Raw genomic sequence first — 20,609 nt, forward strand, 5'->3', positions numbered from 1 at the left:
TTTCTTGACAGAACACATAAATTATTTTCATTAGGAAATCGGGCAGCTTAAGACTCCATTAAGGCAGAAAAAAATAAGTGCAGAACCTGGAGAGTGGATCAAAAGAGCGAAGAAGAAATAGGGAATTTAAAAAATGGTCTACGCTAGAGATCTCTAACCGATATGAGAGTCCACAGTGAGGGAGATTCCAGGACTGGTGGAGAAGCTCCAGGTATAAGATAGTCTAGGCTAATTGACATACAACAAGAAACGTACAGGAGAGTATATACATATGAAAAAGGAAAACTAGGAGGAGAGGCAATATATTTGTGGAGATACAAGAAAGGCTTCTCTTATAAAAGGAGAGGTCAACCAATGTGGGTTGGAATTGCTGGAAGGAAGATCCTTAAGATTGATTATGTGATTGTCTGCAATATGAAGACAATGGTATGTAGACTAGATGTAGATATTAAGGAGGTCAAGTGTTTTCTAAGATTATTTTTTGGGCTGACAGACTTTCTATACCTGATGTCTGATTGATGTCTACACTGATATTAATTCACTGTGATTATGAACCGTATAAAGGAAATTGTAATCCATTCTGATTATAAACTATGTATGGGAAATTGTTTTATAATGGAGAGAATGTATACTATGTCTCAGTATATAATCATCTGCTTTTCCTCTGATGCTTTAAGCCAGTCATATCACTTATTGTCAGCTTCCTGCTCACCCCTCAGACACCCTCTCCTGTCATAAGTATCAGACCTTCACATCATATTTGTCTCCATCTGTATCAGAACTCTTTACTCTTACTCCAAATACACTCTAACCTCTGACCTTTGCTTTTTCTTATTTGTATATATGTACCCTCAACCTATGAACTCTGATACTGTAAACCAAAATTAAAATCTAAGCCCCACCCTGCCAACCATCTAAGTGGACTTCCTCCTCAGATAGGGATCTTTTAAAATTTAACCCAAGAGACTGTTTCAGGCCACAAGGGGAAGTGGGGGTCAGACATGCCTCATTATACTTCTCTGGCATAACATCACATAACGAATAAAATAAATCAAAATATTTTAATCCCAAATATATTTCCTTCTCCTATCTTGAAATAGCCCTGCAAAGTTTGTTCTTTGGGAAAAATCTATGTTCTGTAGAGTATCTCCTTTTCCCTTTTTCTTCTTTCCAAATCCAGGAGATAATCAACTAAGAGTAAGGCACCCTTTTAAGTCCCATAAGAAAATATTTTACAACATGTTCTCTCTGAAGCCTGCTAGCTAAAAGCTTCCTCTGCACAATAAAACTTTGGTCTCCACAATTCTTTATCTTAACCCAAATATTCCTCTCTGTTGATTCCAGGTCTTTGGATAAACTCAAACAATTGTCAACCAGAAAAATTTTTAAATCTACCTACAAGCTGGAAGCCCCCTACTTCAAGTCATTCTGCCTTTCTGGACCAAACCAATGTATTTCTTAAAAGTATTTGATTGAAGTCTTATGCCTTCCTAAAACAAGCTGCACCCTGACCACCTTGGGAACATGTTTTCAGGACCTCCTGAGGGCTGTGTCATGGGCCATGGTCACGCATATTTGGCTCAGAATAAATCTCTTTAAATGTTTTACAGAGTTTGATTCTTTTAGTTGACAATACTATCCACCCTTTTCTTCAGATCATATACTCTATTATTTATTTATTTATTGAGCTGGAGTTTCATTCCTGTTGCCCAGGCTGGAGTTCAATGGTGCGATCTCAGCTCACTGAAACCTCCACCTCCTGGGTTTAAGTGATTCTCCTGCCAAGCAGCTGGGATTACAGGTGCCTGCCACCATGCCCAGCTAATTTTTTTTTGTATTTTTAGTAGAGGCAGGGTTTCACCATGTTGGCCAGGGTGATCTCGAACTCCTGATGTCAGGTGATCCACTCGTCTCAGCCTCCCAGAGTGCTGAGATTACAGGTATGGGCCACCGTGCTTGACCCAGTTCATATACTCTCTTGAAAAGGAGTTGTCCTATTCTCGTTTCAACTTCAGGAAAACTATCCTTTGATGCACAGTCATTAGGCCAGCTCTGAGACTGACCAGCCCCAACTTTAATCTCATCAAAAGAAGTAATGACAATGGACATAACAGAGTTAAATAAAGTATAATAAGAACATGGAAGAAGGAAGCAATGTATTAATGCATGAGCTATTCTTTATGAGTAAGACATTAACAGATGTTTAAAGAGAAAATGATATTTTGGGAAGATGGACTTATTTGAATAAAGTCGTCTGGGTCTTGAAGTGCATAGCATTTTAAGAACAATGAGTCATCTATTGTAAGGGAAACATGTAGAACATGTGCCAAAGAACTTGCTCTGAGATTAAGTTGAAAATACAGATTAGTGTCAGAATCTGAAGTGTCTTGAATGCTATGCTAAAACATTTTTACTTTCACTACCAATAGCAGAAGTCTCTAAAGGTCACTGAGCATGACCAATATGATCACATCTGTATTTGGACTAAGCAATTTTGTTACCAATGCTATGCACTCTTCAAATATAGTATTTGAAGAGAAAGAGATCAATAAAGGCTATTGTGATAGCCAAATAAGAAATAAAAGTATCTTGGGCATTAACATGGCAATAGAAATAGAAAGGAGAAAAAAATGGGAATATTTTGGAAATCAAATAGCAGTAAGATGTTATTTCAGATTACGGAGAAAGACAGATATAACAGTGACTGTTATATCTATATTCAATAAATGGTTCATACCTTCTACTGTGATAGAATATTAAAGAACTGGAGATATGTCATTTCAAGTATTTTTAGTATGAAGTATATATTTAGTATGAGGATTAACATATATAAATAACTAAAGGCAAATAGAAATTCAATTCTGCAGGTAATGCAAGAGGGAAGTCATCTAGAACTATTGATATGGACATGTAAATCTGGAAAGATTCTTGCTTCCATGGTACAGAAGCAACTTATTTTACAAGTGCTAATATATTTATTTTGTTTTGCTTTGTTTTTGAGAGAGTGTTACTTTGTCATCCAGGCTGGAGTGCAATGTCACGATCTCGGCTCTCTGCAACCTCCACTTTCCAGGATTAAACGATTCTCATGCCTCAGCCACCTGAGTAGCTAGAATTACAGGCACACGCTACCACTCCCAGCTAACATTTTTGTATTATTACTAGAGAAAGGGTTTCACCATGTTGGCCAGGAAGGTCTCAAACTCCTGACCTCAAGGAACGCACTCGCCTTGGCCTCTCAAAGTGCTGGGATTACAGGCGTGAGCCACCGCGCCCAACCCAAGTGGTAATATATTTGCTGTATTTTCATATAATGTATTTGCCCATAGTAGTTGCCTTGTTAATGTCTAAATTATCAACCAATTATAATTAAGAAAGTGATGGTATATAACGTGTCAAATGCGGTTTTGTTATTTATTCTCATTTCTATCTTCCTATAAACAAATCTATTATCAACATACAGCTAATCACCTTGCAACACACAAATAAACAGTGCATTATTTTAAAATGTAAATACTTTGGCAAATTCCTTTTTCCAAAAAAAGGGACATATTTCCAAAAGAAGAGTAATGTTGCTATACATTTCCTCGAGACTACATGCTAGGTTAAGGTGTTTCTATTGATGACAAATATGCCATATGGATATATATTTTATATTTCTATATCCAGCACAATAATAGGCACATATTAGAGACAATATATTTTTGTTGAATAAAGTAAAATAATAAACATTAGATGTAAAAGACTAGTCCTTCATTGTGTAGTAACCCACTCCATGCTTATTGAATACTCTCTTCTGTGTAAGGTCTGCTTTTTCTTCAGTGCTGTTTACTTTGCTCAGGATTTAGAATTTTCCCACAAAAATAATACAATGTTAATATGTACATCATTCATAGAAAGTTATGCAGAGTGGAAATTTATCTGGGTATAAAATACTACACACATCTCAGGACTTCTGGGACACAGAGAAAAACCGCATCCGAATTGCAGGTTTTAATTAATCGATCATATTGGGAGGACCAATCCAAAGTGCATTTTTTTCAAAATTCTGAAATAGAAATATTGTTACTAATTAAAATGTGACCAATTTTGTTTCTCAATGCTTTTGTTTCTCAGTGCTTTTGTTTCTCAGTGCTTTGCTAATAGCACAGATTTTGGTCAAATCATTCCTGTGAATTACCCCCTTGGCAGTGAATTGTAGTCAATGACATTGGCATACCCACAGATTAGTTTCAGATGTATGAAGGAAAATTCTAAATGAATCCTTTCAATAACAGTGAAATTAAAATAGACTGCACTTATTTTTTAGTCAGAGAATTATAGAGAGGCATTTATTTATGTGTGTATTTTTTGTTTGTTTTTAATATTTTGATTTGCTTCTCTACCTTCTGTAGCCATGAGGGTAATTTTGTTTACCACAAGACTCATGTAGGGCAAGAAGGAATTCCAAATTAAACGTTACTTCTATGTTATCGGTTGTTTTTCAATCATATTTTGGGAGAACTACATTAAATGGAAATTAATTTAATTGGTTTGCTTTCACATGTTTAAATGGTTGATTTATTACTTATCAAATTTTCCTTATACTGTCTTCACCTTATTTGTTGTAACAGCTTGGGAATCATGTAAAAGCCGTCGGAAAACATGGTCACTATTTATTGTATAAATACTAGTATGAAATCAAGTTGCCTTTTCTTTTTCCTTTTTACATGTGTCTGAGACTACCTTTTATGGCAAGCTACTTAACAGCTCATTAGACTGAGTGCTGCAGGATAGATCTAAGCTATTCTCCTCTCTTCTCAGGAAGTCTTTGATTTGTTTTGACCATCTAAGGAAAGTTAATGGGTTATTGTCTGTATATGTTCTCTCCTTTATCTAATCTCTGAAAAATGTTCTGATCATTAGCATTGACAGAATAAGTTGTAGATATGAACTAAAATCCACATCAGAGGGAAGACACAGGGAGTTTATTTACTTTCTGAATGTATATTACATCTTTTCCCTGAAGCACTTTCATATCCCAGGAGTATTTCTTCTCATTATGAACTATACCCATATGTGCTGAACACTGAAACTTGTGCAGATTTGTCAGAAATGAAAAGCATCTGATGAAGCAAATGCTTTTTTACAAATATTATTGAGCTACCATACTTGAATATTATTCTTACTTGAAATTAATCACTGAAACAATTTATATCTCAATGGTAATGAAGAAAGAAAATGATTAATAAAAGGGCCTTGAGCCTCAAAAGAGGCATGTGCTTTTATTAAAAACATATATTCGGGCCGGGCGCGGTGGCTCAAGCCTGTAATCCCAGCACTTTGGGAGGCCGAGACGGGCGGATCACGAGGTCAGGAGATCGAGACCATCCTGGCTAACACGGTGAAACCCCGTCTCTACTAAAAAATACAAAAAAAAAAAAAAAAACATATATTCAATAATAGAAAAACTAGTGAATATGTGTCAGGATTTGCCTATCAATCAGTTAATACATTTTAATTTTTAATATCTAGATTATGTTTATATAGTATATGAATGCTATAAACAATTTATGAATATTATTGGAAAATAAATTTTAGTTTTATCCTAATAACTAATGCATGATTTAAGATTTTACAGATAATTTATTAAAGTCAATCCTCATCTGTTATATTATCAAAAATAACAAAACTTTAACAATGAATAAGTGGACTAATTGTATGTTTCATTCCAGACATTAGTAATATCATTACTAATATCATTCCAGATATTAGTACTGCCCTGGCACTAATAAAAATATTAAAAATTATGTAAAAAGTGCATTATTGACTTTCTACACAAGCTGATTGTTAAGCATTGAATCATTATAATTTTTTTTTTATCATTTCTGGACTGTTGACCTATACAATTATGAGTTTATGCTGAAAAAAAAGGAAATGTAGTCTGTTATAAAGAATTGTATTTTTCTGCTATTTTTTTTTTTTTTTTTTTTTTTTTGAGATGGAGCTTCGCTCTGGTTGCCCAGGCTGGAGTGAAATGGTGCAATCTCGGCTAACCGCAACCTCCGCCTCCCAGGTTCAAGCGATTCTCCTGCCTCAGTCTCCCGAGTAGCTGGGTTTACAGGCATGTGCCACCAAACCCGGCTAATTTTGTGTTTTTAGCAGAGACAGAATTTCTCCAGGTTGATCAGGCTGGTCTCACACTCCCGACCTCAAGTGATCCACCTGCCTCAGCCTCCCAAAGTGCTGGGATTACAGGCATGAGCCACCGCACCCGGCAAGAATTGTATTTGTCTTAAAAATATTTTATTCAATAAAAATTTATACTTATTTATTGAAGATATACTGGGTACTTTATGAGGCCCCCAAAATATTAAAAAGATGACTATTTTACATTTAATGTATATAGGTAGTAATTAGACCAAAACATTGGCAAAAATAATTTCAATATTGTAAGAAGCATTTAAAATTTAAGGAAATTCTGTCTTAATCCAAAGACTGAGCATATATTTCATTATGCACATTGCTTAAAATTCAATAATTGGAGGATTTCTCCATTCAGAAGATCTATGTGACAGTATTTATCATATAAAATGTTAATTTTCCTTATGCCTAAAATATGCCAAGCATGTTATAGGAATATAGTAGTTGAAGTTTTTATAAACCACTAGAAGTGGCCTATCTTATAGTTTAAATGTGGTGAGTTCTTAATTTTATTTGTCTTTGGAGTTTAAAGGTTAATAAACAAATATAATAATGTAAGAAAATACCAAATTACAACACAAACTTACTAAAGCTTAGAAATGTAAGTATTCAATGAGAAGGGAAAGTGTTTAACTTACAGATAGTAAATTGTTACTCTATGTTTTAGTCCATTCCTGCTACTATAACACAATACCTTAGACTGGGTAATTTACAAGCAGTAGAATTCACTGTCACAGTTCTGGAGGCTGGGGAGTCCATGATCAAGACAATTCAATGTTGGGAAAGGACTTGCTCTCTGCTTCTAAGATGACGCCTTCTTGCTGCATTCTCACATGGCAGAAGAGGGTAACGAGCCCACACACCTCTTGCATAAGGGCACTAATCCCTGCAGTGAAATCTCTGCTCTCATAATCTAATCACCTCCTTAATGACCTGCCTCTTATTACTATTGCATTTGGATGGCGGTTTTGATTTTTAATAGAGATGAGGTCTCACTATATTGCCCAGGCTGATCTCCAACTCTTGTGCTCAAGGGATATTTCTACCTCGGTCTCCCAATGTATTGGAATTACAGGTGTGAGCCACTGCTCCAGGCCTACAAACAAGGACATATTATAGCCAATTGGAGTTTCTTATCACTATGCTATAATTAATGTTCTTATGCAGAATGGAGAATGTCAAGACAAAAATGAATAAACCAACTTTTCAGTTGCCTATAATGCTTAAATAAAAACTTAGGGAATCAGGTGAAGATATCACTGGGCTTCATATTGAAGAAGAGTTTGGATTTTTACCTGCATTGGTAAATTATAAAATAAAGTTTTATTGTTTTCTGACTATCTTTAACAATAAAATTGTAGGTGCAGTTCTAACTGGAAAAAGAGGCATTATAAATGATACCATGTAAATGGATAATTCTGTAATTCTCTAATGGTTTGGAATTACTCATCTAGCTATAAATATAGTCTGAGTAGTTACTATATACAGACCAAACCTAATTGATTATTATCTCATCTGCACTATCATTAGGTCATTTTACATATATATATATATATGCTAAAACTAACTGGAATATTTTCTAGATTGAGAATAAGTAAGTAAAGTTAGATAAAAGGCAACGTAATTTGTAGAACAAAAGTATGTATAATCAGTAGACATATTTATGGTTAGCATGTCTTCAATTAAAAGTTACACTTTCCTGCTGGGCATGGTCTCTCATGCCTATAATCCCAGCACTTTGGGAGGCTGAGGCAGAAGGAGTGCTTGAGCTCAGAAGTTCGATACCATCCTGGGTAACATGAAGAAACACATTCTCTACAAAAAATACGACAATCAGACGGGTGTGGTGCCGTGCACCTATAGTCCCCCAGCTACCCGAGAGGCTGAGGTGGGAGGATCACTTGAGTCTGGGAGGAGGAGGTTTCAGTGAGCCAAGATCACACCACTGCACAGCAGCCTGGATGACAGAATGAAACTTTGTCTCATTAAAAAAAAAAAAAAAAGTTACGCTTTCCAAGAGGATTAATCTTACTCTATTTTTATAGCCATTTGTGGAGGTATCCCATAAAGAAATCATTGATAAAATATCAAAGCATAATCTTTGCAGTGTTGATTTTTCATCATTGATTCATTCAAGAAGCATTGTTATCTACCTATTACATGCACATTAGGCAATAGGAATACAAAGATTAATGCATTTAAATATATTATTATAAATGCAGGGGCAGTAAGTTATTATTTAGATTATTTAAGCAATGTATAACAGAAACCTGAATAATTCTACCATTTTTTGCAGAGGGATTATTTTATACCATTTTTATCCTTGTTTCAACTTTCCACCTAATTTTAGTGGCAAAAGGCTGAAAATGCGATTAATGTGTATGAGTTAAATAAATGTCTTCCCACCTTACAGTTACTAGACTCTCAATCTCTGCAGTATAAAGCAAGCCATAAGTTTTCCTATGATTACAGAATCTCATATATATTTTGGAAGGAGCTTTGGAATGTGTTTTATCCAACCTCCTGAAGAATGCTGGAGTTTCTTCTTTATCCTTCCCAAAGGGGAGGGGGATAGAGTATGGAAGTTGATTGGGTAGGGGGATAGAGTATGGAAGTTGATTAAGGTAGTTGAAATATGGATAAAAGAAGAGCAAGAAGAGTGAATGAGAATAGGTTTAGAAGACAAATAGCTCTTTTCTCAATTTTGCAGAAGGCTGGCTATGATTATTGGTATAAGCCAGGATAAGTCAAATAATCAAATATAAAAATTGCAGTGCCTTTAGAATAAATTGCTGGGGACTTAAATTTGAAAACCCCTTTTTTGATTTAATGCAGTTGAGTTCTGTGTGTATGTCAGGAAAAATGAAAAAAAAAATCATAAGCTTCTTTGTAAGCTCATTATTTCTACATTTCTCAATCAGTAATTTTTAGGTGACTAAAATAATGAGTTTAAACTATTCATTCACATGGTTTTCAGTTATATCATGGTTGTTTTTATTGCAACATTGAAATTTTAGAATGGTTCTTAGTATAAGATATGCAGCTTCTTTCTCTGTTTCTTGCAGGAATATGCCTAAGCAAAACTGAAAAAAATAATTGCAAATAGATATATGAATCATTTTCCCCTTGAGACTCTGATTCATATAAAGAATGCTTCTTTCAAGCTACTTTCCTATTCAAAATCCTCCGGTAACTGTAGATTATCTCTAGGATTAAGATTAAATTTATGAGGCTAATATTCCATTCAAGGTAGCCACAACATACACTCCATCACTTTTTTAAAACTTATGTAAATTTGAAATAAATTCTCATTAGCCACAACTATTGGCCTATTTATACCTTTTTCCAAATTGCCAGGCACACTCCGTAATCAGTTACAGTCTCCTACATCTGCTATGTGCATTTCTGTCTCTATCATTTTGCTCACATTGCTTTTGCTAATTAAATTCTTTCTGCTCTCTTCCTTTCCCACCTAAATTATAATGGTTTTAAGTGTGTATCTAACTTTAATGTTCTTGGACTTTTTCAGCCAGACTCTGTTGCACATTCCTTAAAAACCAAGTCATATCAATGAGAAACCACACTATGAGGCTTACTTGCTTTCTATCATGGGCAATTCATGAAAAATCTTTGTGCTATGTATTTAGTTATCATAATTGGAAATAATAGTAGCAATATCACATGGGTTTGTTGTGAAGATTAAATGAACTAATATTTGGAAAATGTAAACATTCTACAAGTGTTGCTGCTGTTGCTGATATTATTGCTATTGTTGCTATTATTAGGCTATGTGAAAACATGTTATTGCCTTATATTATTTCTTAGCTATATTAATTCAATTTTATATGTGATTGACATATCTCTTTAAATTTTAAGCTCTTTAAGACTGAATAAAACGTGGGATAATTTCTAAATATCCTAATTACTTTGGACATTTTATAGTAAAAGTTCAAGAAAATTTGCTCAATCAATAAATGAAATTATGAATGAAAGACTGAAATAATGAATCCTTGTATTCAACATCAAACATTCTTCTATTCCCATTTGTCCATATAGATCAATACTATTATCTTAAATCACATTTTCTTCAGATAAATTTAGACTTTTATAAATATTTTGTTTTATAAATTTTGTTGATTGTTATAAACTCTACTACAGATAATTTCCTTTTGTGTTACATAAGTATAAATTAAGTGAACAATGGATATTTCTTAAAAATATCGACTAGAGGATTTTAACATCATTATTAAATTCTCCCAAATTTTAACAACTAATTTATAACCAAAATAATTTGTATCTGAAATAAATTATTATATATTACATAGTTGGGTAGGAATTTTATTTTTAATAATGTAAGCTGTGAATATTGATTTAACTAATTTATGACATTAATGAAGTATGATATTTGGTGAAATTTTTATTAATTTAACAAAAAAAAACTTTCAGTAATATTCTTAGAGTTTTCTACCAAGTTATTTGTACTGGGAAGCAGGTAGTCATAGAACCAGATGTGCTGAAAGAACTAGGGTAATTTTGGAGGGTGAGAATGATGAGTTGAGGAAGAGGGAATAAAATCTCACAAAATGAAAAATAACAAGAATAACCAAATCTTCATCCACTGGGAGGTATTCTCACTCTGCTCAATGTCATTATTAGCAGTTTGATGTCTTTTGGGAACATGTGGTTATAAGCATTGCCTACTGATTTATGAAACTATTTATGTTTATTCTTACATATTTATCAGTTTTAAAATCAGGAAATAAAATTTTAAGAATAAATAGAAATGTGGAAACGAATATAAAAAGAAACAGTGAAAATATGTGATAGTGCTTATCTTCTGAGAAGTGAATGTTCAAAAGGAAAATTGAGTCAACAGACAAGTGTTTCTCATGAATCCTGTAATGAAGTTTCAATTTTAACTTAATAAGACATAAAAGTAATGACGGTAAAAACAAAACATGGAATCAAGCAATGCTTACAGGATACTTACAAAGTAAGCAAGACCATATTAATCTAAAAGCATACTTGGTACCTCCTTAAACTTGGCCTTTCTCTTTTGTCCTCTCTTCTCTTTATCCCTTCAAAAAACCAATTATTTCAATGTGAAAGAATGAACAGTTTTCAGAATAAACACTCCCATAAGAAATTTATACCTACTCATGCATAACACAAAACTTTAATATTTGCCTAAGCAAACTTTATGGAAACTTTTGAATACATGAAATATTTATTGACTTCCAATAATTTTTCCAATAATTATACATATTCATAATTTCCAGAAGTTCAATTTGTATTTAGATTATGTTTAGCTGCCAAACATTCACCAGTACATGATAAAGAGAGAGATAGGCAGACAAATATAAGAAATGCAAAATTGGATTCTGTCTGTTTGCCACTGTAGATCCAATCTCTACTTTTTCTACCCAGATTTGCTCCCTAGGAATTTGAATTATATTGACTGATCAATGAAATTCCTTCCCCTCTGACTTCTAATTGATTTCCACTAAGAAGAAAAAGGGCAGGATATTTAAGGGAGCAAGGAGAGTGATTTTGGAAAATTTATTGCTCTGGCATCCAATCTGAGACAGCATTCTGTTATTTCCTTGACCAAAGGTCTCAGTTCCTGTCATGTAGCCCTACCCTATCAACAAAATTTGTCTTGTCACCAAGTCCGGTAAGCCTCACTCGCTTCTCATCAAAGAATATTAAAGAATCTCCACTGTTACTAGCTTTAGGATTTTTCATTATCCCTTATAGTTCCCTATGTTTTTTTAATATACATTTGTAAATAGTCCTTTTGCTTCCTGTCTTAAAAGTATCTTGCTCTGAGCCCTAGAACTCCTAAGATTTCAGAATTTTGTCCTGGGATCTTAAGTACAATAGATGGAGAGACAGTTCTTAATCACTGGAATCCCTGATATTAGTGGGATATTATTTTTAATTCCTAATTATGTTTAACCTTTGTGATGTCTCCATTTTTAAATTCATTTATGTTCTATTTGATTATTGCATATGTTAATAATTATAGCACTAAAAATGGTTAATAGTCGTTATGCATTTACTAGCTATCAGGTATTATAGTAAAAGGATCGAACACATTAGTTTACAACATCTCTCTGAAAGAACTACTAAAATTATCCCCTACTAAAGATGAAGAAATTGAGACTTGCTTAGGTCAAGTGACTGTTCCAAAGTCACACAGCTGGTATAATAAGCGAGATTCAGGACTCCGTGCTTTAACCATCATACAGCGTTGTGTAGTACTTCACTATATACATTTGAACCTAGACAGAATAAAATCAATTTTAAAAAGTATTTAGCACATTGTAGTTGCCTGCTATAGATGTCATTTAGACATTAAAATTTTCATGTGAATTGAATTCCAGTGATAGTTACAAAAAAGTGCTTTGGACAATTTTTTAAATTGGAAACAGCATGTTACTCAGTGATAAAGCACACAAAAATGGTAAGAAACTTTTAAAGCCTAAAGGACCTGATACTTTAAAAGGTTTTCTGTATTTGTTCTAGAAGTCATTAAAGTCATATGTATTTAGGAACCATAGCAAAACTAAATAACACATCAGAATTTTGTACAAAATTATTTTTTGAGTACTTAGTAATATGCCATCATGTAAAGTGTGATAACTTTTTCTAAATAATGACAAAAAATGAATTATAAAACTTCACATCCCATAGCAATAAACAATAAACGTATATGGGAGTACAGAGTATATATTTTCTGCATAAAGCCGCATGGTTTTTTCTTTGTATTCATCCTATCAAATTTAAAAAATCAAAGACAAAACTTTGATGAGCTGATACCTTTCCTCATAAAATAAAAACAGGATGTCTCCTGGTTCTATATTCTTTAATTTTACTTTTTGAATGTAAGCATGAGAGAAAGCATTACATCACAATACTGTTAGGATGAATTGATTATATTCACATAGACACTGATTATGTTTCGTTGTTCTTAAAGGGACTGAACACAATTTGCTCAATAAAATTAATTTGTACAACCACTATTCAATCATGTAGGAAAGATAATAGTCTAAAGTAAATGTTTAAATTTTCTTGTTTACTCTAATGAGGGAAATTCTTTCCTTGTGAATGACATTCGTATGTATGAGGAAAGAGCAAAAAGATGAACTTCATAGATACTCCAAACTAAATAAATTTGATACTTAACTTTAAGCTTAAAATAATTGAAGAAGGGAAAGTAAATGTTCTCAGCTTTTTGGATAATTGAAAAACAGTTAAGCTGCTTTTAAAGTTCGACTGCATCTATAAGCTTTTCACATTTGCAGGTACCAGTTATGAATCGGTTTGTTCTGAAACAGTTAAAAATAAAATATTTTCTTCACGATCAGAAAATAAAAAACAACATTAATAATAAAACTCCTCAGCACTGGAAGAAGTTGGAGGGGCTCTCTCTCAGGCTTAGAAAAAAATGAGGAAGTCATCAAAAATTCAAGACTACAAATATAGAGAGGTACACCTACTTCAAACAGCAGGACTGCCATGTCTCCATTCTCCACTTTCTCCTTCTCTCTGCCCCAAACAATCCCTACACAAACATAAATTTTAGTGTTATATATGTGTGTGTGTGTGTATAATATATATATTAGTATATACAATATATATAGATCAGTCAATATAATATATATTAGTATATATTTTATATATATATATATATATAAAATATCTCAGTGCCATCTGTGTCGTAGATTCTATCATTATTTTTTCCTCCGTGGAACTGCTGTGGAGACAAATTGAGAAGTTAAAAAGTGCATTATTCTGGTTCTGAGCAACAGCAACTCGAATCAGGGAAGGCTGATGCAAACCCTCTAGGAATAGTATATAAATTGTTAGTGTAGTTTATTCTAATGCTTAAACAACCTGTACTGTATTGACAGTCTCCTACTGCTACACTCTCCGTAGTGAAGCCTGAACCCATTTACCCTTGTTCTGTCAGTGCAGCTGAATGACAGCAGATCAATTTTCTTTCTAAAGGTCCTTTTAGTTTAGTTTATATTTGTAGAATTTTTTTTTTTTTTCAGTTTTGTCTTCTCCAGCTTGAACCATCCAATTGTTTTAGTTAACTTTGACATTTTTACTTCTTTATCTCTAGCCGTAACTCTTTATCTTATTCACATTCTTTTTTGTTTGGGTAACATGAATAATTGAGTCCATGTGCTATGCTTTTCCTTATATATTAAGTATGTTCTTTAACTTGTGTTTGATTAATAGCTTGTGTTTTCAGATTATCTTCTTATCAAAACAAAGATCTTTCTGAAATGCTTTAATACTAATCTTTTTCCATTATATAGTTGTTATTTTTCCCTTCTGAACCTTAAACTTATCTTTTACTTGTTACCTCAGTTACCAAATTTTCCAAAGTTAATAATCTTTAATGTTCTAGCTAATGTTTTCTAATATATACTCTCTTTTCTGTAAAAGAGTTTTTAAATGCTCCTATTTTACCGGGATTTCAATAAAATTTATCTCAAATATGCTACATATGGTAAAACTCAATAAATATTTGCTGAAATTGGTCATCCATAGTATTGCTAGTGGTTTCCTAAATCAGCATGTGGAAATAGATTTTATGAATATGTCAGACTCATCAGGAAATTATGACATAATTAAATAATAGTGTCTGTAGTATGTTGCCTTCTTTCTCAGAAAGATGTTTGCTGATTTATATGAATCAATTATAAGGTTTATTCTTTCTGTAATCAGTCTATCACCATCTACTTCTGTACCACCCTCTCTTTACTTACTACATCTTTACTTTCCAACTTATTCATTCTATCATTAGAGGTTTGATTAATGCACAGTTTATTGTATCATTGGAGCTGTTACTTAGAATCCTGATTATTTAAGGCCATTCACAGATTGATGATGTGCAAAATTTTAAGTTTGCTTTGATGTGATTTGACAAAAGAAAATGTCTGGAATTGCTTATGTTTAATCTATGCATGATGAAAAATAAGTCTCTGAAAATTATTTTAATAAGAGCTTACAAATTTCTAGATGTTTTGTTTCACATTTTCAAAATTTGATATACTTCTTTAAGATCTTTTTTATGCTCATAGCAAAATTGAGTGAAAACTCTGAAGTTCCCATATATCATTGGTTCCTCTACAAGTACAGTCTTCTCCACTATCTACATCCCACATCACAATGGTACATTTGTGGAGTCAAACCTACATTGATGAATCCTTATCACTCAAATTTCATAGTTTACATTAGGGTTCATGCTTGGTCCTGTACATTCTACTGTAGATTTTAACAAACGTAAAATGCAATGTATTCACCACTGTAATATGATGCAGAATTATTTCATTGTCATTAAAATCTGTGCTTTGTGTACTCTGCCTATTTTTAAATTGAGTTGCTTGTTTTCTTATTGTTTAATGTTAAGAGCCCTCTGTATACTTTGAAAACCAGCTCTTTATCAGATGCGTATTGAACGTTTTTTCCCAATGTGAGACTTCTCTTTTATTCTCTTGATACTATCTTTTGTAGAGTAAAAGTTTTTAATTTTAATGAAGGCCAGTTTATCAATTATTTCTTTTATAGATTGTGCCTTTGGTGTATCTAAAAAGTTCTTGCCATATCAAAGGTAATCTAGGTTTTCTCCTATGTTATTTTCAAGTGGTTTTATAGCTTTGTGTATACATTGAGATCTCTGATCCATTTTGAGTTGACTTTTGTGAAGGATGTAAAATCTATATCTAAATTTATTTGTTTTTGCATGTGGATGTCCAGTTATTCATTGAAAAGTCTATTTTTGGTTCATTGTATTGCCTTTGCTCCTTTTCGAAAGATCAGTTGACTATATTTAAGTGGATCTACTTAGGTGGGCTCTCTGTTACACACGCCATTAATTAGTTTATTCTTTCCCCAATACCACACTGTATTTATTACTATAGCTTTCCAGTAAGTCTTGAAGTTGAATAATGTCAGTCTTCCAACTTTGTTCATTTTTCAATATTGAATTGGCTTTTCTGTATATTTCACCTTACTATGTAAATTTTATAACTGATTTGTCAATATCTGCAAAATAGCTTACTGTTATTTTGATTGAGATTGCATTAAATCTATAGAACAAGTTGGGACAAGGTGAGTTCTTGAAAGTTTTTGAGCCTTCCTATTCTGTGAAACATAGAATTAGTCTCTACTTATTTAGTTTTTCCTTGCTATCATTCACCACAGTTTTGTTTTCTTCCTATGGATTTTGTATATAAATTGGTAGAAATATATCTAAGTATCTAATTTTTGTGGATGCTAATATAAATAGTAATGTGTTTTTAATTTAAAATTCCACTTGTTTATTTCTGGTTTGTAAAAACAATTGACTTTTTTATAACAGTTTTCTATCTTACAACCTTACTATCATTACATATTAGATCCAGAAGGGCTTCTTTTGTTATTTTTTTAGATTTTCTCCATAGATAATCATGTTATCTGTGAACAAAAGCAGTTTTGTTTCTTCCCTCCCAGTCTGTATAACTTTCATTTTATTTTCTTATTTTATTGCATTAGCAGGACTTCCAGTACAATGTTGAAAACAGTGGTGGTAGGGAGATTCTAAGCTTGTTCTTTATCATAGAAAAAATACTTAAAGTTTATCTCCATTAAGTATGGTTTTAGTTGTAGGGTTTATTGTACATGTTCTTTGTTAAGTTCAGGAAGTTCCCCTACTCCTAGTTTGCTGAGTGTTGGTATCATGACTGGACTTTTAATATTGTCAAATGTTTTTTCTGCATCTATTGATATAATTTTGTAATTTTAATTGTTTTCCTCCTGGTATGATGGATTATCTGAATTGAATATGAAAAGTTGAACCAATCTGGCATGACTGGGATAAATCCTACTTGATGTGGTGTATAATTATTTTTATCTATTGTATATTACTATGCTCATTTATAGTCTACCTTCTAGGTTTGATTTACTAATAGCTTCTCACTAATACTTGTTTACTAATAGCTTGTTAAGGACATTTGCATTGAGGTTTATGAGAGATGTAGGTCTGTAGTTTACTTGGACTGGATTTAATAGTAGGGTAATGCTGACCTTATATACAGAATGAGTTAGGAACCATTCCTTCTGCTTCCCTCTTCTGGAAGAGATTGAAGATAATTGGTATAATTTCTACCTTAAAAGTTTGATAGAATTCACCAGTTAACCCATGTCTTTTTTTGGAAGTTGATTTATTATTGATTCTTTAATAGATTTATGCATATTCAGATTATCTATTCTCGTATGAGGTTTGACAGATTGTGTCTTTCAAGGAATTGATCCATTTCATCCAGGTTATCAAATATGTAGGCACAGACTTGTGTCTAATATTTCTTTATTATCATTGTAATGTTTATGTGTTCTGTAATTATGCCCCCTATTCTATTTCTGATTTTGGTAATCTGTGATTCTCCCATTTATTCTCAGCCTAACTAGAGGCTAATTAATTTTATTGATTTTACATAAAGTCAGCTTTTCATTTCATTGCTCTCTATTGATTTTCTGTTTTCAATTTCACTGATTTGGGCTCTAATTTTATTTCTTTACTTCTGCCTATTTTGGATTTAATTTGCTCTTCTTTTTCTAGTTTCTGGTGGAGATTTACATGATCAATTTTAGATTTTTCTTTTTTTCTAATATATGAATTCAATGCCATAAATGTCCTACTAAGCAATGTTTTCTCTGCATCCCACAAATTTTGATGAGTAGTATTTTTGTTTTTATTTAGTTCAAAATGTTTTTTAAATTTCTCTTGAGTTTTCTTTTTTTCCACCCATGTGTTATTTAGGAGTGTGTTGTTTAAATTCCAAGTATTTTGGGATTTTTAAACTATCCTTCTGTTGCTAATTTCTAGCTTAATTCTAGAACTTACTCACTCTGAGAGTAGACATTGAATGATTTATATTATCTTTAATTTGTTAAGGTGTGTTTTATGGCCCAGAATATGGCTTATATTGGAGAATGTTCCATATGAGCTTGAGAAGAATGTATAATCTACTGTTTTTGGATGAAGTAATGTATAGATTCAATTACATGTAATTGACTGGTGTTGCTACTAAGTTTAGTAACGTCCTTACCAATTTTCTACCTGCTGGATTTGAACATTTCTGTTAGACAGATGTTACAATCAACTATGATAACAGATTCATCTATTTTGTCCCATAGTTCTATCAGGTTTTGTTTCACATATTTTGATGCTTTATTGTTAGGCACATACACATTAAGGATTGTTACAGTTTCTTGGAGAACTGGGCCTTTTATCATTTTGTAGCGCTCCTTTTGTCTTGAATTCTGCTGTATCTGAAACTATAGCTACCTTCACTTTCTCTTGATCAGTATTGACATGGTATACATCTTTCCTTCTGTTTACTTTTAATCTACACATGCCTTTGTATTTAAAATGGATTTCTTATAGACAACATGTAGTTGGGTCTTATTTTATGATCTATTCTGACAATCTGTCTTATAATTGTTAAATTTATACCATTGAATTTTAAATTGGTGAATGGTACAGTTATACTAATATGTATCATATTTGTTTCTATTTTATATTTGTTGCTCTTATATTTTGTTCCAATAATCCACAGTTTCTCTCTCTCTCTCTCTCTCTCTCTCACACACACACACACATATATATATATATATATTTTTTTTTTTTTTTGAGACAGAGTCTGCTCTGTTGCCCAGGCTGGAGTCCAGTGACACGATCTCGACTCACTGCCACCTCTGCCTCCTGGATTCTAGCAATTCTTCTGCCTCAGCCTCCCAAATAGCTGGGATTACAGGTGCATGCCACCACACCCAGCTAATTTGTTTTGTATTTTTAGTAGAGATGGCGTTTCACCATGTTGCCCAGGCTGGTCTCAAACTCCTGAGCTCAGGCAATCCACCTGCCTTGGCCTCCTAAAGTCCAAAGTGCTAGGACTACAGGTGTGAGCCACTGCCCCTGGCCCTTTTATGGTTTTAATTGAGTGTTACATATTACACTATTTTCTCTCCTTTCTTAGAATATCAGTTATAGTTTTTTACTATTTTACTGGTTGCCCTAAAGTTTGCAATTTACGTGTAAAACTAAGCAAAATCCATTTTCAAATAACACCATACAACTTCACAGGTAATGTAATTACTTATAATAACAAAATATTATTTATTCCTCCAAACTATCCCTTGTATCATTGCTGCCATTAATTTTATTTATACACAATAATACCTGCACATAAATTGTAGCTATTATTTTGAACAAACGTATTTCTGTTAAGTTAATTAAAAATATGCAAAATAAGTTTTTATTTTACACTCACTTTTTCTTTCTTTAATGTTCTTTCTTTACACAGACTCAAGTTTCCAGTCTGTTTTGTTTTTCTTCTCTTTGGGCAACTTATTTTAATATTTTTTTTGCTAGATAAGTCTAATGGCAACAAATTCCTTCAATTTTTGTTTTTTGAGAGAAAGTATTTCTCCTTCAGTTTTGAAGAATAATTTCTCAGGGTATGTAATTCTGGGTTTGTGGGTTTACTTTTCTCTCTCAACATTTTAAATATTCTATTCAACTCTCTTCTATCTGGCATGGTTTCTGTGGAGAAATTGGATATGATTCTTTTTTCTTTGCTTCTTTATAGGTAAAGTGTCTCCTCCATACCCTCCTCCTGGCTTCTTTCATGACTTTATTTTGTATTTTTTGAAGTTTAAATATGATATGCCTAAGTGTCATTTTCTTGACAATAATCCTGCTTGGTATTGTCTGAGATTCCTGGATATGTGATGTGTATTACATTAATTGCGGAAAATTCTTCATCATTATTCCTTAAAATGTTCCTTCTGTTTTTTTTCTCTCATGCTTCTCCTTCTGATATTCTCATTATCCATATTATATCTTTTGTAGTTATCTCACAGTTCTTGTACATTCTTTTCTGTTTGTTTGCTTTTCAGCCTTTTATTCTGTTTGCTATTTAATTTTGAAAGTTCTTATTCTCATAGTCACATGCTCAGAGATTCTTTTCTTAGCCATGTCTACTAATAAGTCCATCAAATTCATTCTTTATGTTACACTGTTTTTGGTTACTAGGATTTCTTTTTTATTCTTTCTTTAGAAATTTTATCTCTCTTTTTACACTATCATCCGTGCTTGCATGTTGTCTACTTTTTTCTAATAAAGATCTTAGCATATTAATCATAGTTTTAAGATATTCATTATTTGTAATTTTAACATTTCTGCCTTATCTGACTCTGGTTCTGATTCATTCATTCTCTTCCAGCTGTATCTATTTCCTTTTAGTGTGCTTTGTAATTTTTTTTGTTGAAAGGTGGATATCATGTGCTGAGTAAAATAAACTGTGGAAAACAGGTCTTTCATAATGCCACTGTAAACTGTGGGGAGATGGGAGGCGTTCAATCATACT

At 32.6% G+C, this 20,609-nt stretch overlaps 1 protein-coding gene across 4 annotated transcripts in view; it reads left to right on the top strand.

Moving 5' to 3' along the window:
* CCSER1 (coiled-coil serine rich protein 1) overlaps positions 1 to 20,609 on the top strand; it is a 1,444,871-nt gene that overhangs the window by 1,361,533 nt on the left and 62,729 nt on the right. The window contains exon 12 of one of the 4 annotated variants that reach the window (XM_065545240.2): positions 1,345 to 2,675. The exons of the other annotated variants lie outside the window; for them this stretch is intronic. Coding sequence (XP_065401312.1) covers positions 1,345 to 1,472 — 128 coding nt within the window. The 3' untranslated portion in view covers positions 1,473 to 2,675. Of the gene's footprint in view, positions 1 to 1,344; positions 2,676 to 20,609 lie in introns of those variants that run through there. 4 annotated transcript variants of the gene reach the window in all.

Source organism: Macaca fascicularis, chromosome 5 (genome assembly GCF_037993035.2).
Source record: "Macaca fascicularis isolate 582-1 chromosome 5, T2T-MFA8v1.1".
Taxonomy (NCBI): domain Eukaryota; kingdom Metazoa; phylum Chordata; class Mammalia; order Primates; family Cercopithecidae; genus Macaca; species Macaca fascicularis.